The following is a 13,301-nucleotide window of genomic DNA, read 5'->3' on the forward strand; positions in this document are numbered from 1 at the left end:
GGGGGTGTGCTGTACCCTGGGAGAAGGGGGGGGGGGGTGTGCTGTACCCTGGGAGAGGGGGGGGGGGTGTGCTGTACCCTGGGAGGGGGGGGGGTGTACCCTGGGAGGGGGGGGGGGGTGTGCTGTTCCCTGGGAGAGGGGAGGGGTGTGTGCTGTACCCTGGGAGAGGGGGAGGGTGTGTGCTGTACCCTGGGAGAGGGTGGGGTGGGGTGTGCTGTACCCTGGGAGAGGGGGGGGTGTGTGCTGTACCCTGGGAGAGGGTGGGGTGGGGTGTGCTGTACCCTGGGAGAGGGTGGGGTGGGGTGTGCTGTACCCTGGGAGAGGGTGGGGTGGGGTGTGCTGTACTCTGGGGGGTGGGGTGTGCTGTACCCTGGGGGGTGGGGTGTGCTGTACCCTGGGGGGGGGGGGGGGGGGGTTTACCCTGGGAGAGGGGGGGGGGGGTGTGCTGTACCCTGGGAGAGGGGAGGGGTGTGTGCTGTACCCTGGGAGAGGGGGAGGGTGTGTGCTGTACCCTGGGAGAGGGTGGGGTGGGGTGTGCTGTACCCTGGGAGAGGGGGGGGTGTGTGCTGTACCCTGGGAGAGGGGGGATGTGTGCTGTACCCTGGGAGAGGGTGGGGGGGGTGTGCTGTACCCTGGGAGGGGGGGGGGGGGGGGTTTACCCTGGGAGAGAGGGGGGGGGGGGTGTGCTGTACCCTGGGAGAGGGGAGGGGTGTGTGCTGTACCCTGGGAGAGGGGGGGGGGGGTGTGCTGTACCCTGGGAGAGGGTGGGGTGGGGTGTGCTGTACCCTGGGAGAGGGGGGGGTGTGTGCTGTACCCTGGGAGAGGGGGGATGTGTGCTGTACCCTGGGAGAGGGTGGGGTGGGGTGTGCTGTACCCTGGGAGAGGGTGGGGTGGGGTGTGCTGTACCCTGGGAGAGGGTGGGGTGTGCTGTACCCTGGGAGAAGGTGGGGTGGGGTGTGTGCTGTACCCGGGGGGGGGGGGGGGGGGGGGTGGGCGGGGTGTGCTGTACCCTGGGAGAGGGGGGGGGGTGTGCTGTACTCTGGGGGGGGGGGGGTGTGCTGTACCCTGGGGGGGGGGGTGTGCTGTACCCTGGGGGGTGGGGTGTGCTGTACCCTGGGGGGGGGGTGTGCTGTACCCTGGGAGAGGGGGGGGGTGTGTGCTGTACCCTGGGAGAGGGGGGGGTGTGTGCTGTACCCTGGGAGAGGGTGGGGTGGGGTGTGCTGTACCCTGGGAGAAGGTGGGGTGGGGTCTGTGCTGTACCCGGGGAGAGGGGGGGGGTGGTGGGCGGGGTGTGCTGTACCCTGGGAGAGGGGGGGGGGGTGTGCTGTACCCTGGGGGGTGGGGTGTGCTGTACCCTGGGGGGGGGGTGTGCTGTACCCTGGGAGAGGGGGGGGTGTGTGCTGTACCCTGGGAGAGGGTGGGGTGTGCTGTACCCTGGGGGGGGGGTGGTGCTGTACCCTGGGGGGTGTGTGCACTGTACCCTGGGAGAGGGGGTGTGTGTGTGCTGTACCCTGGGAGAGGGGGGGTGTGTGTGTGCTGTACCCTGGGAGAGGGGGGGGTGTGTGTGTGCTGTACCCTGGGAGAGGGGGGGGTGTGTGTGTGCTGTACCCTGGGAGAGGGGGGGGTGTGTGTGTGCTGTACCCTGGGAGAGGGGGGGGTGTGTGTGTGCTGTACCCTGGGAGAGGGGGGGGTGTGTGTGTGCTGTACCCTGGGAGAGGGGGGGGTGTGTGTGTGCTGTACCCTGGGAGAGGGGGGGGGGTGTGTGTGCTGTACCCTGGGAGAGGGGGGGGGTGTGTGTGTGCTGTACCCTGGGAGAGGGGGGGGTGTGTGTGTGCTGTACCCTGGGAGAGGGGGGGTGTGTGTGTGCTGTACCCTGGGAGAGGGGGGGGTGTGTGTGTGCTGTACCCTGGGAGAGGGGGGGGTGTGTGTGTGCTGTACCCTGGGAGAGGGGGGGTGTGTGGGGGTGTGCTGTACCCTGGGAGAGGGGGGGTGGTGCTGTACCCTGGTGGGGGGGGGAGGGTGTGCTGTACCCTGGGAGAGGGGGCGGGGGGGGGGGGGGGAGGGTGTGCTGTACCCCGGGAGAGGGGGGTGTGTGCTGTACTCTGGTGGGAGGGGGGGGGGGGGGGCGCGGGGGTGTGCTGTACTCTTGGGGGAAGGGGGGGTGGGTGTGTGCTGTACCTGGGAGGGGGGGGTGTGCTGTACCCTGGGAGGGGGGGGGGGTTGCTGTACTCTGAGGGAGAGGGGTGGTACTGCACTCTGGGAGAGTGGGGCACAGTACTGTACCCTGGGGGAGGTGGGGGTGGGGTGTATGGTACCCTGGGAGGGAGGGGGGAGCGTGGAGCGGGTAGTGTACCCTGGGAGAGTGGTGGTGGCGGGGGGGGGGTACTGTACCCTTGGAGAGTGGTGGTGGGGGGGTACTGTACACTTTGGGGGGGGGAGGGTGTACTGTACCCTGGGTGAGTGTGGAGGGGGTACTGTACCCTGGGGGAGAGTGGGGGGTTACTGTACCCTGGGGGAGAGTGGGGGGTTACTGTACCCTGGGGGAGAGTGGGGGGTTACTGTACCCTGGGGGAGAGTGGGGGTACTGTACCCTGGGGGAGAGTGGGGGGGTGTGTACTGCACCTTGGGAGAGTGGGGGGGGGGGGGTACTGTACCCTGGGAGAATGGGTGTGTGTGCTGTATCCTGGGGGGAAGAGAGGGGGGGGGGTATGCTGTACCCTGGGAGAGAGGGGGGGGGTATGCTGTACCCTGGGAGAGAGGGGGGGGGGGGGTATGCTGTACCCTGGGAGAGGGGTGTGTGTGCTGTACTCTTGGGGGAAGGGGGGGGTGTGTCCTGTACTCTGGGAGAGGGGGGGGTGTGTGTGCTGTACCTGGGAGGGGGGGGGGGGGGGTGCTGTACCCTGGGAGAGGAGGGGGGGCGTTGCTGTACTCTGAGGGAGAGGGGTGGTACTGCACTCTGGGAGAGTGGGGCACAGTACTGTACCCTGGGGGAGGTGGGGGTGGGGTGTATTGTACCCTGGGAGGGAGGGGGGAGCGTGGAGGGGGTAGTGTACCCTGGGAGAGTGGTGGTGGCGGGGGGGGGGGGGGGGTACTGTACCCTGGGAGAGTGGTGGTGGGGGGGTACTGTACCCTGGGACAGTGCGGGGGGTGTACTGTACCCTTGGGGGGAGAGTGGGGGTACTGTACCCTGGGGGAGAGTGGGGGTACTGTACCCTGGGGGAGAGTGGGGGGGGGTACTGTACCCTGGGAGAATGGGTGTGTGTGCTGTACCCTGGGGGAGAGGGCGGTACTGCACCCTGGGAGAGTGCGGGGGGGGGAGGGTGTACTGCACCCTGGGAGACTGGTGGGGGGGGTGTACTGCACCCTGGGAGAGTGTGGGGGGGGATGTGTACTGCACCCTGGGAGAGTGTGGGGGGGGATGTGTACTGCACCCTGGGAGAGTCGGGGGGGGGGTGTACTGCACCCTGGGAGAGTCGGGGGGGGGGGGGTGTACTGCACCCTGGGAGAGTGGGGGGGGGGTGGTACTGTACCCTGGGAGAGTGGGGGGGATGGTGTACTGCACCCTGGAAGAGTCGGGGGGGATGGTGTACTGCACCCTGGGAGAGTTGGGGGGGGGGGGGGGTGTACTGCACCCTGGGAGAGTGGGGGGGGGGTGTACTGTACCTTGGGAGAGTGGGGGGGGGGGGGGGGGTGTACTGCACCCTGGGAGAGTGGGGGGGGGGGGTGTACTGTACCTTGGGAGAGTGGGGGGGGGTACTGTACCTTGGGAGAGTGGGGGGGGTACTGTACCCTGGGAGGGGGGGGGGTACTGTACCCTGGGAGAGTGGGGGCATGTACTGTATCCTGGGAGAGACGGGGTACTATACCCTGGGAGGGAGGGGGAGTAGTGGACTGTACTATACCCTGGGAGAGAAGGGAGTGGGGTGTGTACTGTAACCTCGGAGAGTGTGGGTGTGGGGTACTGGACCCTGGGAGAGAGGGGCTGTGGGGTACTGTACCACGGTTAGGGGTTGTGGTACTGTAAACCAGGAGAGTCGGGGGAGTGGGGTTACTGTATCCCAGGAGAGAGGGATAGTGGGGGGCTACTTCACTCCTGGGGGGGATGGGAATTGGGTAGGCACCTCGCCCCTTGGGTTTCGCTTGCACTAAAACCTGTCCAGCTCAGAATGCTGGAAGCAAATCATGGAATCCCTCCAGTGTGGAAACAGGCCCTTGCCCTAAAAAGTCCATACCAACACTTCGAAGACTAACCCACCCAAACTCATTCTCCTACCCTATTACTGTACACTTCCCCTGACTAATGCACCTAGCCTTCACATCCCTGAACACCATGGGCAATTTAGCATGGCCAATTCACCTAACCTGCCCATCTTTGGACTGTGGAAAGTAACCGGAGCACCTGGAGGAAACTCTTTCAGACACTGGTAGAATGTGCAAATTCCATGCAGACAATCACCCAAGGCTGGAATTGAATCCTGGTCCCTGGCACTGTCCGGTAGCAGTGCCAACCACTGAGCCACTGTACCCCAAAGTAATTTCTGGATTTTGGAATTTCCCGAATCATAAAATGATATCAATATCTAAACAGATTTGTGTGAACAGGAAAATACAGAGCAACCTCGATTATCCGGCATTTGATTAACCGAATTTCGGATTGTCCGAACACGATTGCAAGATCTCGGTGCTTGGCTAACTATTTTATCCGGCATTCGATTAATAATGAAATACTCGCCGCTCGTGTCCTTCGGATACTCGAGGTTCCTGTGTATTCAGATATAAATATTTATCTGAAACATAAAATAGTACTAAAGTTGTTGTGGTTCTGTTCACCGAGCTGGGAATTTGTGTTGCAGACGTTTCATCCCCTGTCTAGGTGACATCCTCAGTGCTTGGGAGCCTCCTGTGAAGCGCTTCTATGATGTTTCCTCCGGCATTTATGGTGGTTTGAATCTGCCGCTTCCGGTTGTCAGTTCCAGCTGTCCGTTGCAGTGGTCGGTATATTGGGTCCAGGTCGATGTGCTTATTGATTGAACCTGTGGATGAGTGCCATGCCTCTAGGAATTCCCTGGCTATTCTCTGTTTGGCTTGTCCTATAATAGTAGTGTTGCCCCAGTCGAACTAATGTTGCTTGTCATCTGCGTGTGTGGCTACTAAGGATAGCTGGTCGTGTCGTTTCGTGGCTAGTTGGTGTTCATGGATGCGGATCATTAGCTGTCTTCCTGTTTGTCCTATGTAGTGTTTTGTGCAGTCCTTGCGTGGGATTTTGTACACTACATTGGTTTCGCTCATGCTGGGCATCGGGTCCTTCGTTCTGGTGAGTTGTTGTCTGAGAGTGGCTGTTGGTATGTGTGCTGTTATGAGTCCTAGTGGTCGCAGTAGTCTGGCTGTCCGTTCGGAACTGCTCTTGATGTATGGTAGTGTGGCTAGTCCTTTGGGTTGCAGCATGTCCTCGTTCCGTTGTCTTTCCCTTAGGCATCTGTTGATGAAATTGCACAGGTATCCATTTTTGGCGAATACATTGTATAGGTGTTGTTCTTCCTCTTTTTGCAGTTCTGGTGTACTGCAGTGTGTTGTGGCTCTTTTGAACAGTGTCTTGATGCAACTTCTTTTGTGTGTGTTGGGGTGGTTGCTTTCGTAGTTTAGGACTTGGTCTGTGTGTGTGGCTTTCCTGTGTACCTTGGTGGTGAATTCTCCGTTAGGTGTTCTCTCTTTTTTTTACATTACATTACAGTGTGGAAACAGGCCCTTCGGCCCAACAAGTCCACACTGACCCGCCGAAGCCCAACCCACCCATACCCCTACATTTACCCCTTACCTAACACTATGGGCAATTTAGCATGGCCAATTCACCTTACCTGCACATCTTTGGACTGTGGGAGGAAACCGGAGCACCCGGAGGAAACCCACGCAGACAAGGGGAGAACGTGCAAACTCCACACAGTCAGTCGCCTGAGGTGGGAATTGAACCCGGGTCTCTGGCGCTGTGAGGCAGCAGTGCTAACCACTGTGCCACCGTGCCGCCACTCTGTACCATCACGTCTAGGAATGGGAGTTGGTTGTCCTTTTCTTCCTCTCTGAATCGGATTCCTGTGAGTGTGGCGTTGATGATCCGGTGTGTTTTCTCTATTTCTGTGTTTTTAATGATTACAAAGGTGTCATCCACATATCTGACCCAGAGTTTGGGTTGAATTTGCAGTAAGACTGTTTGTTCTAACCTTTGCATTACCGCTTCTGCTATGAGTCCAGAGATGGGTGAGCCCATGGGTGTGCTGTTGATTTGTTCATATATTTGATTGTTGAATGTGAAGTGTGTTGTGAGGCACAGGTCCAGTAGTTTGAGTATGCTGTCTTTGTTGATAGGTTCAACGTCCTGTTTGTTCTGTATGTCCAGTAGGTTGGCTATTGTTTCTCTGGCTAGGGTTTTGTCGATAGAGGTGAACAGTGCCGTTACATCGAATGAGACCATAGTTTCTTCCTTGTCTGTGTGTATATTTCTGATGATGTCCAAGAATTCCTGTGTTGACTTGTCTGGATCTGCAGGAGGCTCCCAAGCACTGAGGATGTCACCTAGACAGGGGACGAAATGTCTGCAACACAAATTCCCAGCTCAGCGAACAGAACCACAACAATGAGCACCCGAGCTACAAATCTTCTCACAGACTTTGAATATACTAAAGTATTAAGCAGTAATAAACAAAAGTTAAATGATACAAGTACTGTATCTTCTATGTTTCTACTTCCTAAACATTGCACTCAAATACTCAAATCTGCTCAAAACATTGCTTGAAAACTGATGCTTCTGAATGATAGATTTTTAGACTGGAGTGGTCATATGTAATAAGTTATGCTTTTACAAATGTCGTTTTATTTCGTGTTGGATTATGATGTTGAGTGTTTTCCCACAAACAAAAATAGGCTGACTGACCTTTAGCCTTCTCTCCTTTAAAAAGGGATGTAACGTTTGTGATCTTTAACTTCTGGGTTAACAAGCCAATATCGAAGGAAGGGTTGGAATTTCATGGGTAGTTTTTACCCTTGTTTCCCTCATGAATCTGGGATGAATCACATCCAGAATGTCACTTTTCTATTTTGTGAAAAACCAGCCTAAGTATCTCTCTATTCTATCCTATCCAACATCTCTGCATCTTTCACTTTTACAATGGCAGCATCCTTTTCTCCATGGAAGTGACTCCAGTTTAGACCATAAGACAGAGGAGTGGATGTAAGGCCTTTCAGCCCATCGAGTCCATTCCACCATTCAATCATGGCTGGTGGGTATTTCAACTCCACTTACCCGCACTCTCCCCGTAACCCTTAATTCCTTGTGAGATCAAGAATTTATCAATCTTTGAGTTTCTTGAGGTGTTGTCCCTCTCCACTTTAAATCTTGTTCCACCCTTGATAAAACAACCCTTTTTCCCATCCCCATCAATTCTTGGAAACTACCATCCCCTTTCAACGTCCAATTTTTCTCCAGAGTCCCTGAACGTGTTATTGCCAAATATTTTCTGTTTTGGGACCATTGCTGTTTGTCATTTTATAAATGACCTGGAGGAGGGGCTAGAAGGTTGGGTGAGCAAGTTTGCGGATGATATGAAAGTCGGTGGAGTTGTTGACAGTGAGGAAGGATGTGTCAGGTTACAGCGGGATATAGATAAGTTGCAGAGCTGGGCAGAAAGGTGGCAAATGGAGTTCAATGTGGGTAAGTGTGAGGTGATTCACTTTGGTAGGAGTAACACAAAGACGGGGTTACTGGGCTAATGGTCGGATACTTGGTAGTGTGGATGAGCAGAGGGATCTTGCTGTTCATGTACACAGATCTCTGAAAGTTGCCACCCAGGTAAATAGTGTGGTGAAGAAGGCATATGGCGTACTGGCTTTTATTGGTAGAGGAATTGAATTCCGGAGCCCTGAGGTCATGTTGCAGTTGTATAAGACTCTGGTGCGGCCGCATCTGGAGTATTGTGTGCAGTTTTGGTCGCCATAGTATAGGAAGGATGTGGAGGCACTGGAACGGGTGCAGAGGAGGTTTACCAGGATGTTGCCTGGTATGGTAGGAAGATCGTATGAGGAAAGGCTGAGGCACTTGGGGCTGTTTTCATTGGAGAAAAGAAGGTTTAGGGGTGACTTGATAGAGGTGTACAAGATGATTAGGGGTTTAGATAGGGTTGACCATGAGAACCTTTTTCCACGTATGGAGTCAGCTATTACAAGGGGGCATAGCTTTAAATTAAGGGGTGGTAGGTATAGGACAGATGTTAGGGGTAGATTCTTTACTCAGCGAGTTGTGAGTTCATGGAATGCCCTGCCAGTAGCAGTGGTGGACTCTCCCTCTTTATGGGCATTTAAACGGGCATTGGATAGGCATATGGAGGATAGTGGGCTAGTGTAGGTTAGGTGGGCTTGGATCGGCGCAACATCAAGGGCCAAAGGATCTGTACTGCGCTGTATTTTTCTATGTTCTATGTTTTCCTAATTTTTGTGGCATGCCAAGTTTGAATCCCTCTGATCAGGTTTTTGTCCTGTCTGTACTAAAGTCATATTACATCTTTGGTAACTGTCATAAAAGTAAACTTCCCATTCTTTGTTATTTATGACCTGTCTGTATCCTTTGCCTCTGTTACCCATAACATCACCTCCAACACCTCTCTGTTGTTGTCCAGCAGATTGGAAGTGGTCTCGCCTGGTTTCATTCTTATCAATGTAATCATAGACAGGGAATCACTTACAATGCCTCTCCTGTTGTAGCACTTACCTCTGGTGACCCACAAAAGTCGACCCTTGTTGCTTTTATTTCTTATCTACATGCTGCCCTTTGACAAGATAATCCGAAAACACAACATTTGCTTTCACTTGTATACTGACGACAACCATCTCTACCTTGCCGCCATCACTGTTAATACCTCCACTATTGGTAAATTATCGGACTGTTTATCTGATGTCCAGTACTGGACGAACAGAGGTATCCATTCCTTAAATGTCAAGAAGGGAACCCTTCACTCAGGTTGCATTCTTTTCAACTTTATCCCTATCTCTGGTGGCAGTTAATTCAGTCTCCACAACCTTGGTGTTTCACTTTGTTTTGTGATGATCATCCAGTCTCATCTCTGCAATCTCTTAAAACCCACCTATTTCCATCTCATAACTTTGCTTGACTTCAAATATTCCTTTGCTCATCTGATAAAACCTATTCTGATGGACTCCTGGCTGGTGTTCCACATTCACCTCTCCATAAACCTGAGGTCATCCAAAACTCTGCCACCTGTGTCTGAACTTGAAGCAAATCCTGTTCTGCTATCAATCCTATGCTTGCTGACCTTCGTTAGCTCCTAGTCAAGTGACATGTAAAACCATAAGTAGGAGAACAGGACCAGGTGGCACAGTGGTTAGCACTGCAGCCACAGTGCCAGACATCCAGATTTGATTCCGGTCTCAGGTGACCACCTGTGTGGCATCTGTTAGTTTTCCCTGCATTTTCATGGGATTCCACTAAGTGCTCTGGTTTCCTTCCACAGTCCAAAGATATGCAGGCTGGGTATGGTAGCCATCATAAATGTGTGATTATGGGTATAGCTTGAGAGACTTCTTTGGTGCAGACTGAATGGCCTTTTTCTGCACTCTAGGGGTTATGTGATCCTCGTAGGCCATTCAGCCCCTCAAATCTTCTCTAGATCCAAAAAGATGACTGAAAAGGCATTCCTTATGTCCACTTTACTACCCTTTACCCATGACCCTTGATTTCCCCTATTGATCAAGCATCTATCTATCTAAGCCTTAAACATACACAATGATCTTTTTACCTCTGTCTTACCCATGTATTCTGTACCCAAACTGTAACCTGTACAAAAACTTGTCAGTGTTCAGTTAGTGTTTTTGCCTAACAGTCTTAGGTTTCAATCCACTTCAACCCCTTTAGAGGTAACAGTAGTTGGCTTTGATTATTTTGTTTTATTCAAAACTTTGAAACTTGATATTATGATCCCTGATCCCAAATGCTACCCCAATGAAAAATCATCTTGTCGCGTGTAACTTGGGAGACTGTGAAGCGATATGTTAGCAAGGTTAAATGTAGGACAGGATATGTAAGGTAAGAGTTTGAATGAGCTGAGTGTTAAAGTAGGTAGAGCTTAACAGGTGTGGGAAGAGCACTGTGATAAGTTGGTGATTGAGGTAAGAATATAGAATTTAAAGCTCAGCTTGGTAGGATACAGTACAGTGGTCTGCTATGAAGATCAAATTTGACTAGAGTAACTTCTGTTGGTGACATTATTGAGAATCTTGGAGCGAGAATGGAGAATTACAGGTACGATGTCTGGCAGATAATTGGAAGAATATCACTGCATGTTTTTTTTATGCAAAATATTGCATGGGGAGTGGCATCAAGGATTGTGTATCCTGAAGAAACAAACCATTGCTGAAGATTGTGGAGAGTAATGGGAGGATGGAGATACTGTGGGGTAGTGATTCCACAGTTGGCTCAGTTTTAATGTTTTGTTGGGTATATGAACAATCAGTGTATTTTGCTGCCACGTGCATTGTACTTGTGCATCTTGAGTAAGGAAGTGCAGAGTTGAGACATCTTATGCTGTCCAGTCACTGGGAGAAATCAGTGTCTATAGTTCACTATCAGTGACTGACCATTGAACTTCCCAAGCGAACTGTCTCTGTAGGTTTTGAGGTGTAATTGAGTGTAAGCCATCATAAGGTGCTGGTAAGTTGGCCCTCAACATTTATTTATTAATGTAGAATATTTTAATTTTAGTTTTTCTGACAAGTTAGAGAATCATTACTGTAACCATGTCAAAGATATGAAGCTGGTTCATAGAGTAATTGTGATTTGACATGAAACCTGAGACTTTGTCATCAATCTTGAAGAAAATCTTAGAAATAAAATTAAATTCTCTGAAAATTGAGTTGGATATATGGATCTCTAAATGGCAAGAAACATTTATGCCAGGTAAAATCTTTTTCTGTTGGTGGAGATGGTTCACTACTTCCCCCGACTGTCAGTTGTGTCCTGTGCCATTAACTGGGAAGAGGCAATATTGATGAGCAGTCATTGTAGACCAGCCATAACCAGGCAGAGTTAAGAGAGTAGGACTGAGGCGTCGCCCAACATCATAATCTACGCTGATTGTGTAAAGAATGTGCTGGAAAATTCAGCCTCTGTCTGGGATGATATCTGTCAGGTCAGTTGGATGTTGTTATGAAGGATGAGATACTTGCTGTGGGTTTTGTGGGAGGTGAGGTAGTTGGTGTTTTCTTGGTTCTTGTATTTTGTCATTAGTGCAGAATTACTGCACAACAGGTGTATGCTTTCACCATGCAAACTGGGTGGTTTATATTTGAACTAGTTCAAGGTTTCAGCTCTGCTTGGCTGTCATCTAAGCTGTTGTAATGTTCTGGTCGCTTGATTAATGCAGTAGATCAGGGCTCCTTTATTCAAGTGCACACAATAGCTGATGAAATGTATTGTCTAAAGTTTCTTTAGATCACCAGCACACTGGCTGTACAGAGCGTAAGCAGAACCTCATTTTTTGTTGCCCTGACAGCACCTTCCTCTCCTACCAAGAAGGACAAGAGCGGCAATGCAGCAGCATCATCAGGTGCAATTACAGTCCAATCCTGCCTTGAACATCAATCATTACTTCGATGATTTTGAAATCTCTTATTTATAACAGTTGTGGGATGCAGTCGCCATTTAGACTGCAGCAGTTCAAGGAGGAGAATTTTCATTTACAACACCTTGGGGCAGCTAGGATTGGCAGTTACTATCCGACTAGCTCTGTTTTACACCCCTAAGAACAGAACGTGCACTTTGTTTTTCTCATGGTGAGGCTGAATTCTGTAGAAAATACCATCTCATTTAAAAATGGTCTACATTTTTTAATTTCAGATTTGATGGTGGAGTTCATAGCTGTTCGAGAACCTGATAACTCTTTTCCACGATGGCACCAATGAAGATTTATGGTCAGATTCGGATCAACAGCATTCAGACTGGCACCACCAAGTGGAGGGAAGGCAGTTTTGAAATTGTTGAGAAAGACAACAAAGCTTCTCTGGTTGTGCTCTTCAATTCTGGAGGTCCTGCAAAAACATTCCAGGTAATTGGGTGATAAAACTCTGGTAGGCCTGTATTGTGAACTGAACAAAGCCCAGTTCTTGGTGGAATGGAAAATGGCTTTGAAATTAGAGCTCATCTTTTTTATTCTTTCTTGGGATGTGCCTGTTGCTGGCAAGGCCACAATTTGTTTCTCATCGCTAATTGCCCTTGAAGTGAGTAACTTGCTAATTCATTTCAGAGGGCAGTTAAGATTCAATCACATTTCAACTTCAAAAACCAAATCAGGTGTTTGAAGTTGAAATACAAATTAGCTGTGCTTTAATAGAATCGTTGAATGGAGCTGACAGACCGGCCTGTCCTGGTAGTGTGCGCAAGTCCTCTTTCCCACTGTAACTGAATGGTGAAGATTTTCTTAAAAATTGGTAGTTGCCCAGTATCTCATCATTTCACTTCCCATGGACCTCTGAACTCCTGGAATAACAACAACTTACATTGGAAAAGTAACTTCCTAACATTGTAACACGTTGTCACGTGTCTTACAGGAGCATCATCAGTTTCACATGTGAGACAATATTGTGACAAGTGAATAAAAGTTTTCCCACATTTGTGGGGAAAAATAAGAGAAGGGTTTAGGAAAGGAAATTCCAGAGCCAATCTTTGAGCATTAGAAAACCATTAGGCCCATCAGGTCTATATTGACATGGTGTAAGGGTAATTCAGTGAGGTTGAAGGAGATTAGGGTGTACAAAAGTCCAAAATTGACAAAGCACAAACATCGGTTGCTTGCAAGTGTTTAGAGATTGAGGGAGGTAAGGCCATGGTTTAGTTGGGGTTCAGGAGGGCAACAGAAACTACAAATGGCTGAGAAATCTTGTACCTTTACAGACTAGGAGACAGACGGTCGGCAGTCTCACAGGTGTTTTAAGATGGGTCTAGATGCCTTCGAAAAGTGGCAGCGCTACCATCCTGGTCTCCGGCTCCTTATGATTGGCACTTATCCTTCAGAACTGTCACCCTTTTGTAGCTGATGGGCCAGAACTTGATCAGTTTTAATTGACAGCTGTCACTGCCTTGGCTTCTGAAAGAATGTTCCGCGAAGCAGGACAAGAAAGTGATGTAAACCTCATGATCCAATGGGAGAGAGGAAAATTGGAGACGAGGTCATAAATGAGCAGATTGGCTGTAGAATGAAGCAATATAGATGTGCATCTTTGGTATCTTTTGAGCATTGAGACAG

General features: G+C 50.9%; 1 protein-coding gene across 1 annotated transcript in view; it reads left to right on the forward strand.

Moving 5' to 3' along the window:
- The window catches only part of LOC122551839 (ubiquitin carboxyl-terminal hydrolase 37), a 64,540-nt gene that overhangs the window by 13,829 nt on the left and 37,410 nt on the right, over window positions 1–13,301 (forward strand). Inside the window, exon 2 of the mRNA XM_087989407.1 lies at window positions 11,897–12,104. Within this exon, the coding sequence (XP_087845533.1) occupies window positions 11,949–12,104 (156 nt within the window). The 5' untranslated portion in view covers window positions 11,897–11,948. The remainder of the gene's footprint in view (window positions 1–11,896; window positions 12,105–13,301) is intronic.

The sequence above is a fragment of the Chiloscyllium plagiosum genome, unplaced genomic scaffold (genome assembly GCF_037043375.1).
Source record: "Chiloscyllium plagiosum isolate Xiang-an unplaced genomic scaffold, Cpla_swu_hap1 HiC_scaffold_7, whole genome shotgun sequence".
NCBI lineage: Eukaryota > Metazoa > Chordata > Chondrichthyes > Orectolobiformes > Hemiscylliidae > Chiloscyllium > Chiloscyllium plagiosum.